This window comes from Triplophysa rosa, unplaced genomic scaffold (genome assembly GCF_024868665.1).
Source record: "Triplophysa rosa unplaced genomic scaffold, Trosa_1v2 scaffold283_ERROPOS281209, whole genome shotgun sequence".
Lineage (NCBI taxonomy): Eukaryota > Metazoa > Chordata > Actinopteri > Cypriniformes > Nemacheilidae > Triplophysa > Triplophysa rosa.
In genome coordinates, this window is record NW_026634297.1 from 13,565 (window position 1) to 34,936 (window position 21,372).

A 21,372-nucleotide genomic window follows, 5' to 3' on the forward strand; every position below is an offset into this window, starting at 1 on the left:
GAGTTAATGTTTAGTTTCACTTTCGTTTTATTTAATTCGTTTGTTAAGTATTCGTTGATAGTCATAATACGTTACACCACAACATTTAGTTTGGCTAAAAGTATTTATTTAAACATTCGTTAGATGTTATGCGCGCGTGCGAAATTGTTTAATATGATTTCTTGCCTGTTATATACAGGATGAACGGAGCGTCCCGTGCGCAGCTCGCGCCCACATGTGCTTTCATAGCGACACAGCGCGCACAGCACTGCTGCCTGTTTACATACAGTACAAATGCGAGTTTGTATTACGTTATTTTAAATACGTTTATGAGCGTATAAAAGCATGGATTATTTAATTAGATTTCTTTTATCCGCATTTTTCTGTTCTCTTTCTGTAGCGCGAGTCATAGACAGATTCAGTGTATGTTGCTGTGAGAAGAGAAGGTTCACACAGTTCAAGAGAGAGTGATTGACAGCGTGATGCGATCGATCGTTTCCACCCAACAATAGAATATATACAGTTTTAGGTATGACATGATGTGTTTATTGAGCTTTAGTTCATTTAACTTTTCTTTACTACAACCTTTTGAAGTCGAATCTCACTATTATATTTTATATTTACAAAAATACTGTAGGTATATTTTAGGAGCTGTTTGATTTGGGGTAAGTTTTACTTTTTGATAATATTTGTTTTTCTGAGGGTCTAGACTACATGCAGCTACTATCACTTGACGCAAAAAACAGCGGTGGATGGCAGTTATGGATATATCGTCATTTTTATCGTTATCGCAAAAATACCAGGAATTATCGTGATAGAGTTTTAGGGCCATATCGCCCATCCCTAGTTGGACATGTTTTTATATCCGGTGGGAGACCTAAACCTGAATGCACACCAACACATGGGGACTCGTGTCACCGTGGGACCAAAATTGAAGTCCCCATGGGCAAAAAAGCTTATAAATTGTACAGAACAATATTTTTTTAAATCTAAAAATGCAAAAAGTTTTCTATGATCTTTAGGTTTAGGGGTAGGGGATAAATATACAGTTTGTACAGTATAAATAAAAAACAGTTGCGTGTACGTAGCGTGTGTGTACTACCTAAACGCACTGCACACCAACCATGGGGACTCGTGTGACCGTGGGGACCAAAATTGAGGTCCCATGGGCAAAAAGGCTTTTGTACAGAACAATATTTTTTTCTAAATGCAAGTTTTCTATGATCTTTAGGTTAGGGGATAAATATACAATTTGTACAGTATAAAAAACATTAGGCCTATGGACTGTGGCCCACGGAGATAATAAACCAGACATGTGTGTGTGTGTGTGGTTCTCTCTTGTCGCTTCTCTTAGCCCCGCCCCCTTGTTTCCCATAATCTCACCCTTAGTGTTTGATTCCTTCCCGACACCTCCCTTATGTAATCATCCCTTCATTAGTTTCCCCTACTTAATGCCCTTGAGTTCTCTGTCCCCTGCAAGTTCGTTGCTTAGTTCATGTCGAAGTGTTACCCCAGTCTAAGCCTTGTTCCTGCCTTGTTGTTTTGATTGAAGTATACGTATTTTGTTCATTTTTGATCGCTCAGTTTATTCCCCCCTGTGGGAAGTTTTGTTAGTTTAGTCAGTATTATTTCCTGTTTTGCCCCATTGTGGGTTTTGTTTTGTTTATATTTTAATAAAGTATTTTCGTTAACCCTTTCCTGTCTGCGCTTGGGTTCAGTCCACATATTCTGACAAATAACAGAGGGAGGAGAGAAAGGGGAAACCGCTGGACAGGAGCATCCAGCACTGAGCACGGTCTCATTCATTTCTTCTGCTGTTCCTCAGACCTCAGCTGTGCTCCGTCATGCAGCGGGCAGCGGTCCTACTGACTCTCATCAGCACCAGCGCAGCTCTCAGACCCGAGTGGATGCCGGGAGATTACTCTCAGACAGTTGTCGGGGCTCAGACGTTTGTAGAAGATTACAACTCAACGGCAGAGGAAGTCTTCTACTTCAGCACAGAAGCCAACTGGAAGTACAACACTAACCTGACTGTGCACAATTCCCAACAGCAGGTACATGCGCTTTTCTTTTCTGTAGAAAAACCTAGTTTGATCTCGGCTTTAAGGACACAAACACAAACATGCAAACTACCTTACTAACTATTAATAAGCAACAAATGAAGAGTTAACTAAGCAAAAGTCGTAGTTAATAGTTTACTAAAACTGAGAACTGAACCTTAAAATAAAGTGTGACTGAAAAAACTGTGGAATTTGTCATTAATTTACAGACTGGCTATTTGTCAAAATTTGCATAAAACGATTCGTACCAAAACATAAAGCACAATGAAGCCCCACCCCTAAACCTGCCACTTATGCAAAAGCAGATCTTAGGGACACAAATTCAACATGAATAGTTATGAATTGTCATGAGATTGTGTTGAAACGGCTAACATGATCCCAGCGTAGCGAATCCATGCTCCCTTTGATAAGTTCTGCACAACTGAGTCCCAGCAGTCTCAACATTCTCCTACAGCTTAGAGAACGGGTCCTGGCACCACTTAACCATTCAAACTCATGGCACAACATCTGAACCAAACCTCACAAAAAGGCTGAAAAGAGCGACTGCGAGCCGGACAGAACTCGAGCGATGCCTGCGGTGATGTCTATTATTTCAGACATGGGTTGATCAAAGTGTTTCGGGTGTCTCTTTGGGAGGTGGTGGGTGTGGGGGCGGTGCCATATGATAAGAGATAAGAGGGCAGCTTTGTGTTAAAGAAACCCAATCCAGCAGAGTAGCTGGGCATGGAGGACCATGATGATGATGTCTTGTGTAGAAGATGTGTACCTGTTCTTATACTTGATGGTTTGCAAGGATGAACAAAGATTGAATATTGGGACACATGCAGATGTTTGTTTGCTTTAACTTTACATGGTTGAGAATGTATTTACAGGTTGAGTAATTGTCATGTTGGAATGATTATATTGACGATTTAAATTTTTTGTTAGTATGTGTCAAGTGGGGGTTGTCAGTATAAATATTAATTTAATATCAGTATGTTGCACAACAGAATATCTGTGTCATGAGACTGAATGAGAATTAGATGACCTCATGTTTCAGATTTGTCGCCTTCCGTTTACCTTAGTTTCCAACTTGAGAGTTTAATATTTTGGAAATTTCTTACTTTGAAGCTTTACAACTTTTGTTGAGTTGCAGGTTTATGATGACACACAGACATTATGAAGCTGTGGGGAAAAAAATAAGAGACCGTTCTAAATACTCATGTAATCATCACTTCTAGATGTATTGTTGCCATTCTATTGTCTGTTGAATTTCAACAAAGTCATCCAACAGCAATGTGAAAGACTGACAGCATGACGAGAAAAATGAAAACTGTGAGAAAAATCCAGGTCATCACATACATTTTTTTTTTTACTTTTCCTGAAAACATGTACAGATACTGTTGGATTGCTCAAAGGGATACTTCACCCATAAATTCTTTCATTTACTTACCTTCGAGTTGTTCCAAATCTGTATAAAAGTCTTTGTTCTGATGAGCACAGAGAAAGATATTTGGAAGAATGCTTATAACCACACAGATTTTGCACCCCATTGACTCCCATAGTAGGAAAAACAACAATGGTAGTTAATAGTGCCCCAGAACTGTTTGCTGTCCTACATTCTTCAAAATGTCTTGTTCAACAGAACAAAGAAATTTATACAGATTTGGAACAACTCGAAGGTGAGTAAATGACAGTATTTCCATTTTTGCGTGAGTATTTCAGGTCTGAAGACATACAGAGCATCTTGGTTATTTTATAGTTATTTTGACCCACTTCTCCAGTTTTCATTTTCTGAAAATAAATGCAAATAGAAACAATATTTTGATTTGAAATTTGGGTGAAATATTGTTAATACTTCACAGAATGATACAAAAATGATTTTTTTACCTACGTGCATACCTACCTATAAATTGTAAATACATCAGGAAAATAATTAAAAAATGGTCTCTTAATTTTTTCCGTGGCTGTAAGTGTCACTCCCACACCAGAAGCTCTCTTTTCAGCTGCTGTCTGAGGTCATGTGCAGCCCATAATTTCATTGTAATGCCTGTCAGAGCGTCCGATCAATCGGCACTCAAGAACTTTTAATTTCCCTCTAAAAATGTACCGTAGATCAAACCGTTTGGATCACAGACTGTAAAACAGGTGCAGTGTTTTCTGAACATTCACATTCCACCCCATCAAACATCTGATACTTAGAGAATGTGTTGGGGAGTTAACGGTCTCTCTCCTCAGAGCACTCATACAGACATCTGTAATCATGACTGGCCGAATGGGAACTTGGAAGAGGAGATGAAAAGGGGGTCAAAGTGGTCACAGAAGGACACCTTCAAACTTCTAGAAAGTGTTCCCACCCAACTTTGGTTAAATTACTAAATTGTAGCCAGTTCATTAAATGCAGTTAAAGGTGCATCATGCCAACTTTGGCATGTAAGGTATAAATAATATGAGCATGCTAACACAGACGCCCCTTTTCATTCCCAGCTAGCAAAAATACTTTCTAAGAACATTTTGCTAACATTTTGCAACTTTCATTCGTTCTCTGTTCTTGTGTTGAGTATTGGAATGGACTTTGACGGTTATTGATGACGTAGAGCAAGAACACTAGGATACAAGACCGCTGAAGAACGCATATTGAGAAATGGCTTTTCCACTAACAATGTAAGAATAATGTTTTTAGAACGTTCTAAGAACATTTAGCATTGACATAATGTTGATGAAATGCTCTTTTAATGTCACTGCAAGAACCTCGGCTATTTGATAACTTTGAGAAGTTTTAGAGAACATTCGTACATTCTGGCATGTAAGGTATAAATATGAGCATGCTAAAGCAGACACCCCTATTTCTATCCCCAGCTATCAAAAATATGTTCTAAAAACATGGTGCTAACATTCCCATTACTTTTTGAAAACATTATTTCTGATCATTTTAAACTTTCCAGTAACATTGTAAGGATAACGTTTTTATAACGCTTTAAGAACATCTCTCAATGACGCAATGCCAATTTAAAGCTTTTTTAATGTTACTGCAAGAACATTTTTGATAACTTTGTGATAAATTTTTGAGAACATTGAGAATGTTCCCAGGTAGCTGGGTTGCTCCACAAGCAACATTGCAAAACGATAATAACATTTTACAATAAAAAATGACTATTGACTTACATTCTACGTAGTCATTTATGTGTATTGTAAGACTATTTAGAAAGACTACAGCTTAATAGTACTCTTTTATCTAAATTTTTCTTGTTTTACATGTGAATATTCGCTTAATCAACATCCCTATGTATCATCTTTTTGTAAATCTGTATCAAATACACAAGTGCAGACAGGACCGTTCAATAAAATCAAGGTGATTGTTTCATGTAAGATCAGCACTTCAGATTTAAATCTTGAGGTCCAGACAGCAGTTAATAAAAGATTTTGCTCTTTGCTTCTTTTAGGTGATCGCATTTTTGGAAGAGCTGGAATTCACCGAAGCATGGTGTCAGAAAGCAAAAGACACATTCCCTGATTCTTTCATTGAGACGTTAAATCCTGAAGTGCAAATAATCCTCAGCAATATCAAAGTTCTGGGACCAGCCAACCTCCCAACCTCAGAGAGGGAGAGAGTGAGTTCTCATACCCCATCGAGTCAGCGGTGGAAAGAGCTCCTGATGACAGATGTGTTGTAATCTTTGTTTTCTCAGTACAACACCATTCTGAGCCAGATGGATAGCATCTACTCGACAGCGAAGGTGTGCCGCAGCCCTGAGGAATGCTGGTCTTTGGAGCCTGGTGAGAAACCCTCCCAACACTGTGTTGATATGTGTTCGAAAGGGTCAAAATAACCACAGAAAGGAATTCGTTTTACACACTTATATTATATCAAATAAACTAGATGTGTGTTTCCTGAAGGATATGCCAGCTCTCTGTGAGAAAGAGAGCTGTAAAAGTACATCCAGAGTAGTGATTAACAGAGATGGCAAAAGTACACACATCCTTTACTTAAGTAGAAGTACAGATACTCATGTTTAAAAGTACTCAAGTAAAAGTTGAAGTACTGACTAAACTTGTTTACTCAAGTAAAAGTATAAAGTATGGGCTCTAAAATGTACTTAAGTAAAAAGTAGCCAATACTACTACCTGTTTTAGAGTCACGCTCCTACCTCACAACTGAACTACATTATGTAGAACACAAGCATAAAAAAGACTGATGGAATAAATCTATTTGCCACTACCTAGGTAGTGGAAAAAAACACAAATGTATAATACAATTATGATGTAAGATAAGAGTGTAAAGGACAAGCGTATTGATAATAATTGTGACAGAATTCCCTTTGTCTCAAGTTCTCAACCATAATTTTAGCTATTCTTTGTGTTGCCTTCCGCCTTGGTCGTGGCAGCTTCTTAGACTACTAGCCTATGTCTGCGATGCGTAATAGCCAGGAAATACTGTTTGGTACTGTGATTGTCAAAACATTTTATAACAGAATTTCACTGCTTTCAATTTTAGATTAACTGTCCCTTTAAATTTTAAGCACAGACCATTCATGGACATATCATTATACAAAGGTTGTAGACACTTGGGAGATCTTGTCAAAAAGAGAAAACTGAGAAATAAAGAGATAATTAATTAGGCAAGTCAATTTACTTGGTAACCATTACTGTTTTTCTCGATTGGTTAAACACATTTCTTGAAATTATGCCTCGCTTTAAAATATTAAATGTTTAGCCTCTTACATTGTACGTTACACTCGTTCAACATTAAAACTGATGTCAGTGTTGCTAGATTAGGTGGATGATTTCCAGCCCAAAGGCTCACTAAAACCTACTCACTCCAACAAAAACCAGCCCAAAATTTTAACTTCCAAAATAATGTGATAGTATTTTATTGCAATGTCAATCAACGTTGATAAGGATCGTTTTTTATTTCCTTATAATTTTAATCATGACAAGATGAAAAAATATAATAAAAATCAGGAAAATAGATCAAACAGATCAAACAAGGCAAATGCATTAAGAAAATTAGAAAATAAGACTAATAGGATATGTCCAGAAACCACTTCAAATGGCAATCAGGAAATTAGCGCATTTTTGTGCAAAAGTGCCCACTATAATTAGTTCATCGAAAGCAACGCAATGAGCAGGTATTTTTCACTCGTTCATGAACTTAACGCACACACCACGATAGCAAAAAACATGCAATTCATACATACTAATGAACAACAGCAACAATAATGCGCTTACCTTAACGAGCTGCCTTAACTTCTGACAGAACTACAGTACATCTTTCGTGAAGTATATGTTTGTAGAACATGCGAATAGCTAAATAGCTAAATTACATATTTAAAATCTGGTCCTTTCGCGCTAAAAAACCCTACCATTCACGAGTCACCACATGATGCGAATATCACGCTCGAGATCTGAGAACAGTTACTCCGTCTTCTTTGATTTGATTGGTCACCGCTTTGCTCTGTAAACAGTAACTCCCGCCTTCTTACATTTGATTGGCTAGTGGCCACCTCACACAGCGCTTCGGCTTTTAGGCAGACCTATCATTAGGTTGAAAAAGTCACGCAATGACAAGAAATAATATTGATTGTGCATCAAATACAGATTAAAACTAAAGTAACGAGCCTGGTTTGAAAATGTAAGAAGTAGAAAGTACAGGTATTTGCGTAAAAATGTAAGAAGTGAAAGTAAAAAGTCGTCAGAAAAATAAATAGTGGAGTAAAGTACAGTACCAGAAAAATCTACTTAAGTACAGTAACGAAGTATTTGTACTTCGTTACTTCCCATCTCTGGTGGTGGGTAATAAAAAACTGAGGGGAATCTAAGTGGAAGGACTACAACTAATTACATCTACAAGCTAAGGTCAGTTTATGGTCTGCGTAGGACCTACGCCGTAACATACGGCGTAGCCTACGTACGTAGACGACGCCGTCGTGAACATTTATGGTTCTGGTTGAGAGTATGCGTCATACTGCAATTACACCGCCGAAACGCTAGTTGGCTCTTTGTGTTTTCATGGGTTTGCTCTTCTTCGCCGATGTTTTGTGTGTGTGTATGCTAGTGTTTGCAAACGACAATGGAAGCCAAACCGACGTTAGAGGAAATCTCTCTCCAAGAATTCGCCGCCATCTGACAGTCTTTATAGTCCGCCAGAATCGTGAGGACGCTCAGTAACTTGGTCGATGTCGATGCTCACCATGTTGTTCTTTTGTGGACTCTGAACTTGCCGGAAGAAGACACCAGAGAAGAAGATGCCGGAAATGCGTAGAAGGAAGTACGATGCTGCCAAACCGACCAATCACAGCGCTTGCGGTCCGCGTAGGGTCCGCGTTGAGTTGACGCGTTGTTACATTTTTGGAGAGGTGCGCGTCAGGCTACGGCGTAGGGTACGCACAGGGTAGCGGCTCTGCGTAGGCTACGCCGTAGGTTACGGCGTAGGTCCTACGCAGAACCATAAACTGACCTTTGGGTGTTCATGTGTCTGGACACTTCCTTTTTAATATAGTAACCTAGTTGTTGGCTAAGCTATAACTTTTTAGGAACTGACAGTAAGTACACTCCTATATGGCTCCCTTAGATAAATCTAAAGTCATGCTCTTTTATAATTCCACCTTTGGAGTGTACTAGCAGTGTTTATCACAACAACTTTACCCATATTGCTAATTCAATTCAATTTTATTATATAGCGCTTTTCACAATGTGCATTGTTCCAAAGCAGCTTTACAGGAGAAAATAAGAAAAACTGAAAAACACAAAAAAGGTAAAACACAGCACAGTGCATGGTGTTTATAGAACAATCAAGATTATTCTAGTATAATATCATAATAAATGCAGTCTCCCGGTGGTTTATTTAGCATATTTTGCATTAAGTGAATGCTTGGCTGAAAAGATGTGTTTTAATCTAGATTTAAATTGGGAGAGTGTGTCTGACCCTCGAATAGTATGGAAGGCTATTCCAGAGTTTAGGTGCTAGTATGAGAAAGCTCTACCCCCTTTGGTGGATTTAGTTATTCTAGGTGTTATAAAAGTCTGGAGTTTTGAGATCTTAGAGAGCGTGATGGGTTGTAGTGTGGTAGAAGCTCTGTTATGTAGGAGGGGCTAAACCTTTAAGGCTTTATAAGTGATTAAAAGAACTTACTTAATCCTATACTTAATGGGTAACCAGTGAAGGGTGATAAATTGGGGTTATTGATCGTATTTTCTGGACCTGGTTAGAAATCTGGCAGCTGCATTCTGAACTAACTGTAGTTTGTTTATTGATGATGCAGGACAACCACTAAGAGTGCATTCAGTAGTCAGTCTTGAGGTCACAAATGCATGAATAAGCTTTTCTGCGTCAGCACACATAAAATATTTTGTAATTTGGCAACATTTCTAAGGTGGAAGAAGGCTGTTTTTGTGACATTTGAGATGTGATTTTTAAATGACAGGTTGCTGTCTAATATAACGCCTAGGTCTTTAACTGTATTTGTTGGAGTAACAGTGCAGCCTTCAATTTGCAGGTTATAACCGAATATTCTCTCACGTGTCTTTGGTCCGAAATAATATTTCTGTTTTATTAGAATTTAAAAGAAGGAAATACAAGTCATCCAATGTTTTATATCCTTCGATGCACTCTGCCAATTTGGATAGCTACGCGATATTATCTCATCAAGACCAGACATGCATTCCGTCCAGGCGAGTCAATCATAACTGCATAACAGCACCGGAACTAAATATCCCATGTTTTTTAATAATGTTTCCAAGGGGCAGCATGTATATGGAGAATAGCAAGGGTCCTAAAACCGATCCCTGAGGTAATCCATAATTTACTTGCGTTAGATTTGATGATTCCCCATTTAAATGGACAAATTGATGTCTGTCTGATAAGTAAGGTCTGAACCATTGTAGTGCCTGTACTGTAAATATACCTCACAACGGAAAGCTGTTAGTGTAGAGTTTGCTTAAACAGTTGTTCATGTGTCGTCTCAGAGCTCATAGACATCATGGCTAACTCCAGAAGCTATAAGAGACTTCTGTATGCCTGGGAGGGTTGGCATAATGAAGCTGGAGATCATCTCAGATCTCTCTACCCTGAGTTTGTAGAGCTCAGCAACAAAGCATTCAGGATGGATGGTGAGAACATCATTCTTTTGCATGAATAAAGAGGGGAAAATATAAAGATTCAACAAGGTTTGACCTCACCTTCTCATCTGTTCTCCTCAGGCTTTTCAGACACGGGAGCATACTGGCGTTCTTTGTACGAATCTCTGACATTCGAGCAAGACCTCGAGAACCTGTTTATACAGCTGGAACCTCTTTACCAGAACCTGCACGCCTTTGTCCGCCGCAAACTCTATGATTTCTACGGCCCTAAGTACATCAACCTCAAGGGTCCAATCCCAGCCCACCTCCTGGGTATAGACCATTGCATTCTGAAAACTCTACTTTTCTCACGCTTACAGCAATGGGTTTCATTACTGTAATAATGGCATTATTCATACAGACAGACATTTGAAATTGATCCTTTTACAAATTGTCCAAATTTCTTTTCTTTCTGCAGCTCAAACACAACAGAAAACAGTAACAATAGCGAAACAAATGTCTGTATCAGTAAAATATGCCATTCTCATCTAGTTCGCTTCATTCTGAGGATGCACAAATCCACTAGTAGAAGTCATTGTATAAACACAGTACCTTGTAAACACAACTTTGTGTCCAAATGGACTGATGGAAAATCTTTTGTAACTGATGATCCAGATCTTGTTACTTCTGAGTGTGATCTCACCGTCAGACAGTCGGTCTCTTATCATTTCTGATGCGTAATATCCAACGGTCCTGAAGATGCTGATGTGTTTGGTTTAAGGGAACATGTGGTCACAGAATTGGAACATCTATAATATGATGATTCCTTTTCCTGACAAGACCAATGTAGATGTGACTGACACCATGGTTGCTCAGGTAACTCGGAATTTCAAAAATGCCTTCCTCAAAGACGCCATAAAGTGATCAAGTGCTTTTTGCCCATAGGGCTATAATGCCACTCACATGTTCCGGGTGGCTGAGGAGTTCTTCACCTCTCTGGGATTGATTCCTATGCCGGACAAGTTCTGGGACAAGTCCATGCTGGAGAAACCGAGCGATGGGAGAGACGTGGTCTCTCATGCATCTGCCTGGGACTTCTACAACCGCAAGGACTTTAGGTATGATGTCTCATGCAGTCCCGCCCTAAACGTACATGTTTCCAGTTTTTACGTTTGTCCTGGTCGGGTAGTTCAAGCAAACGATTGCCATTCTGTTTGGTGCCACTAGTGTGTAACCATTACTGTAGTGTGTCATCCTTTAGAAAAAAAAGTATACTTCAAGTGCTTTTCATTAAGTATGCTGAAGTAGAGGTCAAGTTAAGTACACCGTATGTAGTACTGTGTACTGTTGTAGGTACACTAAGGGTGCTTTTCCACTGCAAAGTACTGCACGGTACGGTACGGTGCGGTACAGCTCACTTTTAGGGGATTCCACTGTGTACAGTACCTAGTACCTGATACTTTTGTAGTAGAGCTGTACCGAGCCGAGTTGTATCAAACCTGACCATACCATGCAGTGGAAAAGCGCCATAAAATCAATATAGTACTAGTAGTAGTGTACGATTTCAACACTACTTGGGGCTTAATTGGCCAACATTTTGTGAAAGCATACTTTTAAGTGTCCTTGAATTGTAAGAGTAGTAAACTTGGTAGTAAACTGCAACCATGTTACATGTATAAATTTTAGGTGATAGTTCAATGTACCTTCAACCAAAAATGTGCAACAAACACTTTGAAGTAAACTCTCAGTAGACCAACTACTTATTATCAGTGACCAGCGGTGGCTTTCTAAACGGGAATGCTGAGGGGTAAGACCAGTAGCAGCCTTTCCTATGTTTCACTTAAGATCCCCTCCCATCACATTGCGCACACACCAGTTTGAAGAGGCTTGAGGCAAAAGTTTGATCAAAATTATATAAAAAGACCCTCAAGTTCATATTTATTTTAACAAGTAGTTAAGTCTGCGTGTTACCATTTTTTTTTTTTTTGCCAACAAAAATTTCTACACAAAGCTAGCAGCTGAACAGACTTTAAGCAACAATTGCATAAGATAACAAGGGGAATAAAATCCTCAGTTCTTTAATTTTACATACATTTTATTCATTTCATCATCACTTTATTTACTCATGACGAGCATGATGCCAAATAACATACGTTTTTGGCATAGAAATTGTATGTTAAATATATAAGATACGTTTTCAGTGGACTTTCAGTGGTTTTCAGCTTTGCTTAAAGCATTGTAAAATTGGTTTGCATCAGCACAATGTGATTCTCAGCAATCGTAATCTGGCAGCAACTGTGTTTCAGCTTGGGCAAGCGCTTCACTGACAGCTTACCTTGCGCTTGAAATCACCTGCATGCAGTGTTGTAATGTAACAAAGTAAAAATACTTCAGTACAGTACTTCATTTTTTGAGAGTATCTGTACTGTACTTGAGTCTTTATATTTCTGCAGACTTTTACTTTTAATCCACCACATTTCCTGAACAAGATGTATACTTTTACTCCGATACATTTCCCCTAAGCATGTTCTATCTGTTCAAATCCATGGGTACTGTAATTGCAAACTGCATAAACAGTTTTATTTGCAGGACAAAGGTCTAGAAGGCATTAAAATAATACATATTTAAGATACAGACAGAGACATTGGTTTCACAATATAACGTTACAGCAATCATAATGCAAACATTCGGAGAAAAAAACCTGCATAAATTACGACAAAAACGAGATATTCTAAACGTAAAACAAGAATTATGTTATTGACAAGAGACGCGGATCGTATACATTTAAATAAAGCTTTACAAGCGGTGTTCCTGTAATATACCATAAACCACTCAATAAACGTGCATCTGAACCTAAACGGCGGCTGGCTTGACCGTGTATTTTCAAACCGCGGCTGGCTTGACCGCAGTTCGACCATCACTCGTGTTGTATGTTAAACGGTGCACATAATTCACTCAGACACGCAGAACAGCCAGATGACATTTAAAGGATTCTTCGTCCGCGTGGACTCAGTGCGGTGCGCATTGATTAATGTCACACACAAACAGGGACAACCACGACAAACACGCAGCTCTGTCTAATGCATATATTCTTATTATTCTACATATGTCGCACTGTTTTTTTTTTCCAAGTTACTTGTCCGGTCGGGCAAGTAAAATTCTCCCTCACTTGCCCATACAAAACATTCACTTGTCCCGGACAAGCGTTAATGTCGAGCCCTGCCTAAAGGTACACATTTCTTTCTGACAGTGTACTCCGAGTTCCTCCAACATGGCCGACTTCCGGATTGATGACGCGTCGTGAAAACACTCTATAGGGTCATTAGTTTGGAATTGCACATGTAATCTTTTTCTGTTTTACCATACTCACGCACACACACATATATTGTTTATTTTTTATTTACCATGCTGTTAATGTCAATGTATTTGATAGAAAATGAACAGTGACACAATACGTTTCTGTAAGTGCTGTAATTGTTTGTGTGATCACTATAGAAGATTGTGACAGAACCAAATCATCTCTGCTGCATTTCTGCTAAATATGTTCATGTAGTGATTTCTTCTATTTCTGGCGCTATGGCATTTCTGCGCTGTCTCAGAATCAGAATCAGAATCAGAAGAGCTTTATTGCCAAGTGTGCTTGCACACACAAGGAATTTTCTTTGGTGTTGGAAGCTTCTAGTACAGACATTCAACACAATGACAATACAATATATTATACGATTTACAGTCTAAAAGATTCTAAATTGTGCATATATAAAATAAAGACTATTTTACAGAAAATGGGGGATAATAACATATAAGAGACATTGTACAGGGTAGTATATAGTAGAATAAACATATGGAGATGTTAGCGTGTCTCTAATAGGATCGGTCACAAACATCTAATGTGTTGTGTCTTATTAACTCACTGTCATTCAATTCAATGTCATTTAATGTTCTAGAGCGTTTACAATTTGCATTGCATCAAAGCAGCTATACAAGAAAATCAAAGTTGAACACACACAAAAACAATAAAAAAATCTTATAAAACTTTAAAGTAAAATGGAAATTGTCATGCATTGCAACACATTTCTTCTCACTTTTCATGTTTCGTCCATTTTCTCTGCTGCTAAAGAAACTCTTAAGTCTCTTAAAAGTCCTCCTCGCTACTCCTAAAATTTTGGACCTTAAGAGCTCTTTTAAGGGTTAAGATGCTTTATGAATTTATTTTTTCTTTACTAGGATCTTTTCTGTCATTTTAAGGGGAAACGCCCATATTTCTAAGAATTTTCTTAGAATTTTGTAACTAGGAGCAACTCTTTGCGCTAAGATTTTTCATGAATACAGGCCCTGATGATTTGAGTCAGGTGTATTAGATAAGGCAGATATGCAAAATGTGCAGAGCACTAGGTTCCCAGGAACGAGTTTGAAAACCACTGGCATACACTTCATCATTAATTTTAGCTCAATACACTAACTGTACATTTACAGTACACTTGACAATGACAATACTTCTCATAAAAAGAAAGAAGTAGACACAAACAAAATGAACTAATCACAAAAAGATAAGTATTTAACGTATGGTTTTACTGTGAAAGTACTGTAACTATGGGAAGTAAAATGACGATAGAAGCTATAATAGCAACATGATAACTAAACACTGACTACAATAACACCACGTTTACCTATCAATTAGGATGCATGGAACTACTGTTTTTACCAAAACTAAAAAAAGTGATACTTTTACAACGTCACAAAAGAAACGGACGTTACACACCTGCAACCAAGAGCTATTTAAACTTAACTTACGCTTACACAGCTGATTTACACAACATACATGAAGTATAAAACTTGCCGTTACAAAAGTAAAGTTACGCGGAAGCAAACGCTGGATGGCGCAGTTACCTGATGCGCAGAAATTGTGAAGATGAATGTCGAAACAGGAATGTCAGTGGTAAGAGCATTGCGTTAACAACACAAAGTTGTGGGTTCGATCCCAAGGATTGCACATGCCTATGTATAAATGTATAGGATAAAGCAATGTAAGTCGCTTTGGATAAAAGCGTCTGCCAAATGCATAAATGTAAATGTAAATGTAAAGTCACAATAGTGCGCAAAGAGCAGCTGTCCTCATCTGCGTAGGTGTCATCACGTGCAAACAACCTATAAGGAAAAAAAATCGATTTTTCTTAATTAGATAAAATATCTTAAAGGCCCATCTTCAATGGGAATTTTCTTCTAAATTAAATATTTTCTAAGCTGAGTCCACGTTTGCGCTATCATTTATAAACACAACTTTTATCCACATTCTTATTTTATTTGGAGTAATGAAAATATTTTTTTCAAAAATACGTCGTTTTTCTTTCAAACCTGGTTTAACAAAAATAATATTTTAGTCTGAAATCTTTTTAATCAAAATGGTCATTTAACCTATATATATGGCAAGTTCTTAATCCAAAATATATTCCTATTTCCTATATATTTCCTTTTTTTGACACTAGCCTATAACCACAAATGTTATTAATACACATTTTGAGGGCTGTAAAAGGAGTCTTTCTATTTTACCTGTTCGATCCCTTCCAAACAGCTGTGGGAAGTTATGTATAATTCCATGCTATAGTAATAGGCCAGGTATATTCACACACTTTTTCAAAGACATATTGTCCACAAACCTTATGTACTTTCCTACTGGAGCAATTTTCTCAATGTACTGGAAAAATGTTACCACAAAAATATACATTATTATTAACAAATTCAGAGAAGTTTCCTTTAAATTAATTCACAAATTCTATATGCAGATAAAGGTAATAAGAAATTTAAAACGGTCATGTTTTAAAAAATTATGGACATTCACAAAACCATTAAACTGACAGTAGCCACAAAAAAACTGGAGACACAGTAGACTGTAGCCATGAACAAATTTAAATCCATGTAAACAATAACTATACTCGCAAATTCTGTATGTTGTGTAATCACACATTATCACGGGCAAACGTAATATATATAGGCTAGAAATTTAAGTAATTACTTTCACTCAATAAATAAAAGCATTACCATCAAATGAATGAAACCCCACAATCAAAAATAAACATAAAACAGTGCTTTATTAGAATAACAACAATCATAACAAATAACATTTAATACCTAGGCCTAAAACACATTTACATATTTAACATAAACTGATTATAAACGAGTAGTAACAGTAAGATGATATATTGAATACACAAAATAACAAGCGGATTGAAAACATCACTTCACATTTCAACATCATCATAATGTCAACATAATTTAACATTTTTACATGTTTTAAACACTTAAACATGAATACTAACACAAATAACTAACAAATTCTAACATAAGTACTCTGGGAAATACTTCAAAACTTTTGGAATACTGAGCAACCAGGATATTTTTTAGGATAGTGGTCTACCAGCTTACTGCCGACAATTGAAATTATTAAGGATAACTCGGCTGCCCACATTCAAACTGGTGTGAAAATGTCTTCTTTTGGAACAACAACCACCTGCTTCTCAAACTGCCACAAACTTCTACAAAAGATTGCAGTTCTTGAAACAAAGTTACTTGCGATACTGCCATCCCTGTAGGAACAGCTGAGCCTCGCCATGGACCCCCTCAGCATATAGCCGGTGAGTTCTGTGAACCCAGTACTTCTAAACAGACTATAGTGAGCTCAGACATACCTGTACAGATGCTATTGTGCATAATTCTGATCATTTTTGATAATTCTGATCATTTTTGTTGATTGTTGTATTTGCACATTGCACTTTTGGGCTCTGTTGTACACCCCAGTTATAAGAAGTATTCATAGGAATAATATCACCATAGATGTGTTAATAATCAGACCAATGATTGAGTGTTACAAGTGAATACATGAAGATGATTTAATGATATAATCAGTATACTTAAGCAATGATTGAGTTTTGTTTGAACATAAATATATTCTTAATCATTTTAACCAAGTATAGAACAGATTTCAGCAATACAAAATTCAGTGATGTCTTTGAGATCTGTTTAAGGCCTGACCTAGATAAAGTTCAGAAGGTTGAACATGTTGTTCACTTTGTGGCCTGAAAACTGGTACCAACAGGAAAACTTATTTTTAAAAACCAAGTAAAGGTCGACATTCCACCATTAGATACAAACCTTGTTGCCTAGAAAATAATAGTGGCAGACGAGAATGATTGGATAATAAAAAATAAAAGGTAAAGGGAATTTCCTGATTGGTTTAGGAAAGCACCTCCTTTCCTAAGTTTCACTATAACTACAGGCTGGAAAACACTTGGCTTTCAGATGACTTGGGACATCTCACTTTGTTTGGCCTGATCAAATAAAGTTAACTCCTTGACACCTGAACCTTCTTTGTCTGAGAGATTTTTTGAACTTCAAGATCGACTTTTACCACATCAATGCAAACAAAGGTAATTAAGGACACAAACTGTTGGCAGAAACAGGGCGCAAGACCTAAAGGTGCTTGTAACATCAGACTGTCAAGAGTTTCACAAATTGCTGCATTAGCTTCATCTACCCCAGATATGGCTAAGACTCGACTAGACAATGTTGGTATTCTACCACCCAGGGGCGCAAAAATGGGGTATGCAGTATATGCAGTGCATAGGGGCGCCGGACGCATCAGGGGGCGCCATTGTGCGAAATTATTCTTTAAAGTTTTGTTTAATAAAACGTTATAAATATTTTTTTTTTAAAAACGACACAAGTAATTATATAAAACGTTTGAATTTTACATTTGTATATCATTTAAATCGAGTTCCAAAATATATTTTATTTAATCGAGTTATTCAACCGCCCACTCTGTGACAGTCACACATGACATGACCATGGATCGAGCAAGGAAACCGTCTGGCGCGCAGAACAGAAAACGAAAAAGAGAAAACGAAAAACAAGTAACTAAAATGAGGACTACAATATCTAAGTGGATGAACGTTATGTTTAATATATAATTTTTTATCTCTGTAAATCTTTGTACAAGGACGAAACCTGGCTCCCGGTTAATGTCACGGAGTGCACACGCAACTGCAGAAACACATCACAAACGTGCGGAAACTGCCATCAACAATATATCACAGGAAGGTAATAAAAAAAACTCTTACCTGTGTGATACTGCTGGATACCCGTAGAATGTCTTTCAGTCTAGCGCGGTCTTCAAAACACAGAATTATCTAAATTTCCCCGGATTACCGATGAGTAAACAGGATGAAGCCCCCACTTTTTAAACTTCTGGTTCCACTCGAACACCAAGTTTCTTTCTGTGTTTTGGAATCACTCTTCAAATCAAATCATTAATAGGTTGGATGTTGTGAGAGAATTCTTCTGCAGATCTGGGAGCACAAAACAAGACACAGAGAGGCATCAAGCCTTTGAACTCATTTATTTCAGGGAAGACACGTCTTTATATAGTGCACAATAAGACACCTGTTACAACCAAATAAGGTATAGGAACTGGATGGACCAAAATGTGTAGGATCGGTTTATAACCTAACAAACAACATGACAAAGAATGTTTAGTTTAGAATACATCCCCTTCCTCCACATTTAGCCAGCTGTCCGCTCAGTGAGCACTAAAACTACGCATAGGCTACACTTATTCATTCATTTATGTGGTCTTATTAATCTATGGGGAAAATAAATCTAACAGTAGTATATGAAAATGTCATGCTTTTATTAATCTATCTGCGATTTAAATTAATTTAATGATCCATTTAAGACTAAGCATACTTATGTTTTATACTTCTGCATACAATAAGTTCATCTGAATATTTTATGTGTAGAGCATTTATATAAGGTGCATGGTCATGGATACTTGTTATTTTTGTCATTTGATTTCAGGATGGTGTTGTACAGGGAAAGGTGGTTGATTTGAATCCTTCGAAGACTGTTGATTGCAGGGGTGTGCCCTCTGAATTGCAAATTTGCTACATTCAAGATGCAACAGGGCACATAAAAAATATTCTCTGGGAGTCACAAGTGGGTTATTCACAAAAGGGCATTCATATAGGATATCCAATGTGGCCACAAGGGCTTTTGGGAGGATTTTTTCTTGACCACTTAACCCACAAGTGAAAATATTGAGATCAAAGACGTGCAGTTCAGTTTCAAGTGGCTGAAAGTGTGGCCATTAGAGTGGTTGCGGAAGTCTCTGCTGCAGACTTCAAAGTCTCTTATAGATGTCCAAAACATGAAATCTGGAAAGTTGACTAACTCTAAATGTAAATTTTACCATTGCCAGAAGTGTGGAATGCTGCAAAAGTGAAAACTCATTTCACAATTTGGTTTATTTTTATCCTACGAGTCAACTATTTCTAAAGTGCTTATTTTATAAAGAATGCCACTATCAGTGATATCCATTAATTCAGCACCACCGCCATTTTCTTTTGTCGAACGGTTGCATGCTCTAGAGAAAGCTTTAGGTTTGACATATGTATTGTCTGAACAACTTGAAGTAGTAGGCATTTCTATCGCAACAGCTGCCCCCCTTGATTAAAAGTATGAAAAATCAGCTGGAGACGTTGAGGTCAGATGTCGAGTGGCAGAACAAGCACGCTTGTCTTTAGATGCACCTCCTTGCCCACGGTCTGCTGGAATACAGAATGTGTCCAAAGGGTTTTATTGTAGGGTCAAGCAGTGGCCAAAGGCCAACAAGAGACAACTTGCATAATCGTGAAAAAACGCTGTACTTTTAAGTACTTGGATCATTTCAACAGCAAGTTAAATCGATGCTTCATGGATAATGAAGGACTTATTGATGCTGTCCAGGCATTTGACTGTTCATCTTGTGATTTCATGAATGCAAAGAAGATTGAAAAGTTGGCCAAACAATATGACAAGCACATTGATGACGAACTGCTCCAAATACATAAAAACTGCTAAAGACTTTCTGGACATGGAGCTAAAAGATGAGAAAGATGCAAGCACTTTAACAGCCTTTACAGAACTGAGCACTTTACCAGTTGCTTTTCCAGAATTAATAAAATCGTTCAAGATTGCTGTGACATTGCCTATCTCCAATGCATCAAATGAAAGATTTTTCTCCATGCTGAAATGGGTCACAGATTATTTGTGGACCACAATGACTGATGACAGATTGAATTAGCTGATGCTGATGGCAGTTGAAACTGTGATCGTGAAGACTATATTTTGAGGAGCTTGTTACGGACTTTGCCATGTTAAGGAACTGAAGCTACCCGTTAATTAATTTAACTATTGCGCTTTGAATGAAATGAAGTCAAGATCATCATAAGGTGAGTCTTGACTTTTTCTAATATGTTATGTTTTTGTTCTATTTTATAACAGCCATCTATAACTGCCATTTTGCTGGGTTATAATCAAAGCAGGATAAGGGTGTTTTTGCACTTGCCGCACACATACTTAGAAATTTGTCAAATTGCTTCCATTTGTTTTCAAACTACATGTTTTCATCAATAGATATTTTAAAGCATGTTGCATGTATAGGGTCGAGGTACATTAGTTAGACCATCACCAGAGTCTGCCATACCTTGTCTATACTGTAGGTGAATTGAACCCACTGACATGCCCTTTTACTGCGAGTCATTGTATTTATTTTAATATGTTTCATAATCTGTAATTTAAGGAAATAAAGTTATTTTGACAAGTTGTTGTGCACAACTAGACAGAACACTCAAGATTCCGCTGTGTGCCAAGTGAAGCAGCCCCTCGGACATTCATTGGGTAACATTTGAACTTCAGTGGTTGGGAAAGGTTAAGATTTATAGCTCTTAATTCCATTCTCTGTTTGTTAAACCTTGATCATTGGAGGAGCTAATACGTTCGCTGAATCTAGTGTTTTTCTGCATTATCTAATAGTAATTGAATGCACAATTAAGTATTCTCATGTTTTTGACTGTTGAGTCTGGCATAGCCAAATTGTTGGATCTTGTGTCTGGATCATTAAAAGACCCACAACCATTCCCATAATCCATTGCCACACTTATTATGTTAATCATGCTCACCTGTTTGTTATGATCTCGGTCTATGTAACCTACTTTCCTTGTTTATTTATTGTGTTTTTGATCTTGGATTTATTTATTGTTTTGGAACCTCTGTTGCCTGCCCTGACCATTGCCTGCATCACTCTGACCATTGCCCATACCTTTTGTGGATTAAAGCTGCATTTAGATCTTCAAGCTTTGAGTCTGAGCAGTTTGTGACAATTTGCCTCCAAAATATAGTGGAGTAGAAAATATAGAGTAGTAGAAAAATGAAAAAAAACCATTATTTACCTATGAGGGTCCCATTAAATAAGTTACGAATGTACATG

General features: G+C 37.5%; 1 protein-coding gene across 1 annotated transcript in view; it reads left to right on the plus strand.

The window, feature by feature from the left end:
• Window positions 1-1,778: 1,778 nt before the first annotated feature.
• The window catches only part of LOC130550296 (angiotensin-converting enzyme-like), a 21,999-nt gene continuing 2,405 nt past the window's right edge, over window positions 1,779-21,372 (plus strand). Inside the window, exons 1-7 of the mRNA XM_057327718.1 lie at window positions 1,779-2,033; window positions 5,462-5,629; window positions 5,708-5,795; window positions 9,984-10,127; window positions 10,218-10,409; window positions 10,858-10,952; window positions 11,022-11,194. Of these exons, the coding sequence (XP_057183701.1) occupies window positions 1,824-2,033; window positions 5,462-5,629; window positions 5,708-5,795; window positions 9,984-10,127; window positions 10,218-10,409; window positions 10,858-10,952; window positions 11,022-11,194 (1,070 nt within the window). The 5' untranslated portion in view covers window positions 1,779-1,823. The remainder of the gene's footprint in view (window positions 2,034-5,461; window positions 5,630-5,707; window positions 5,796-9,983; window positions 10,128-10,217; window positions 10,410-10,857; window positions 10,953-11,021; window positions 11,195-21,372) is intronic.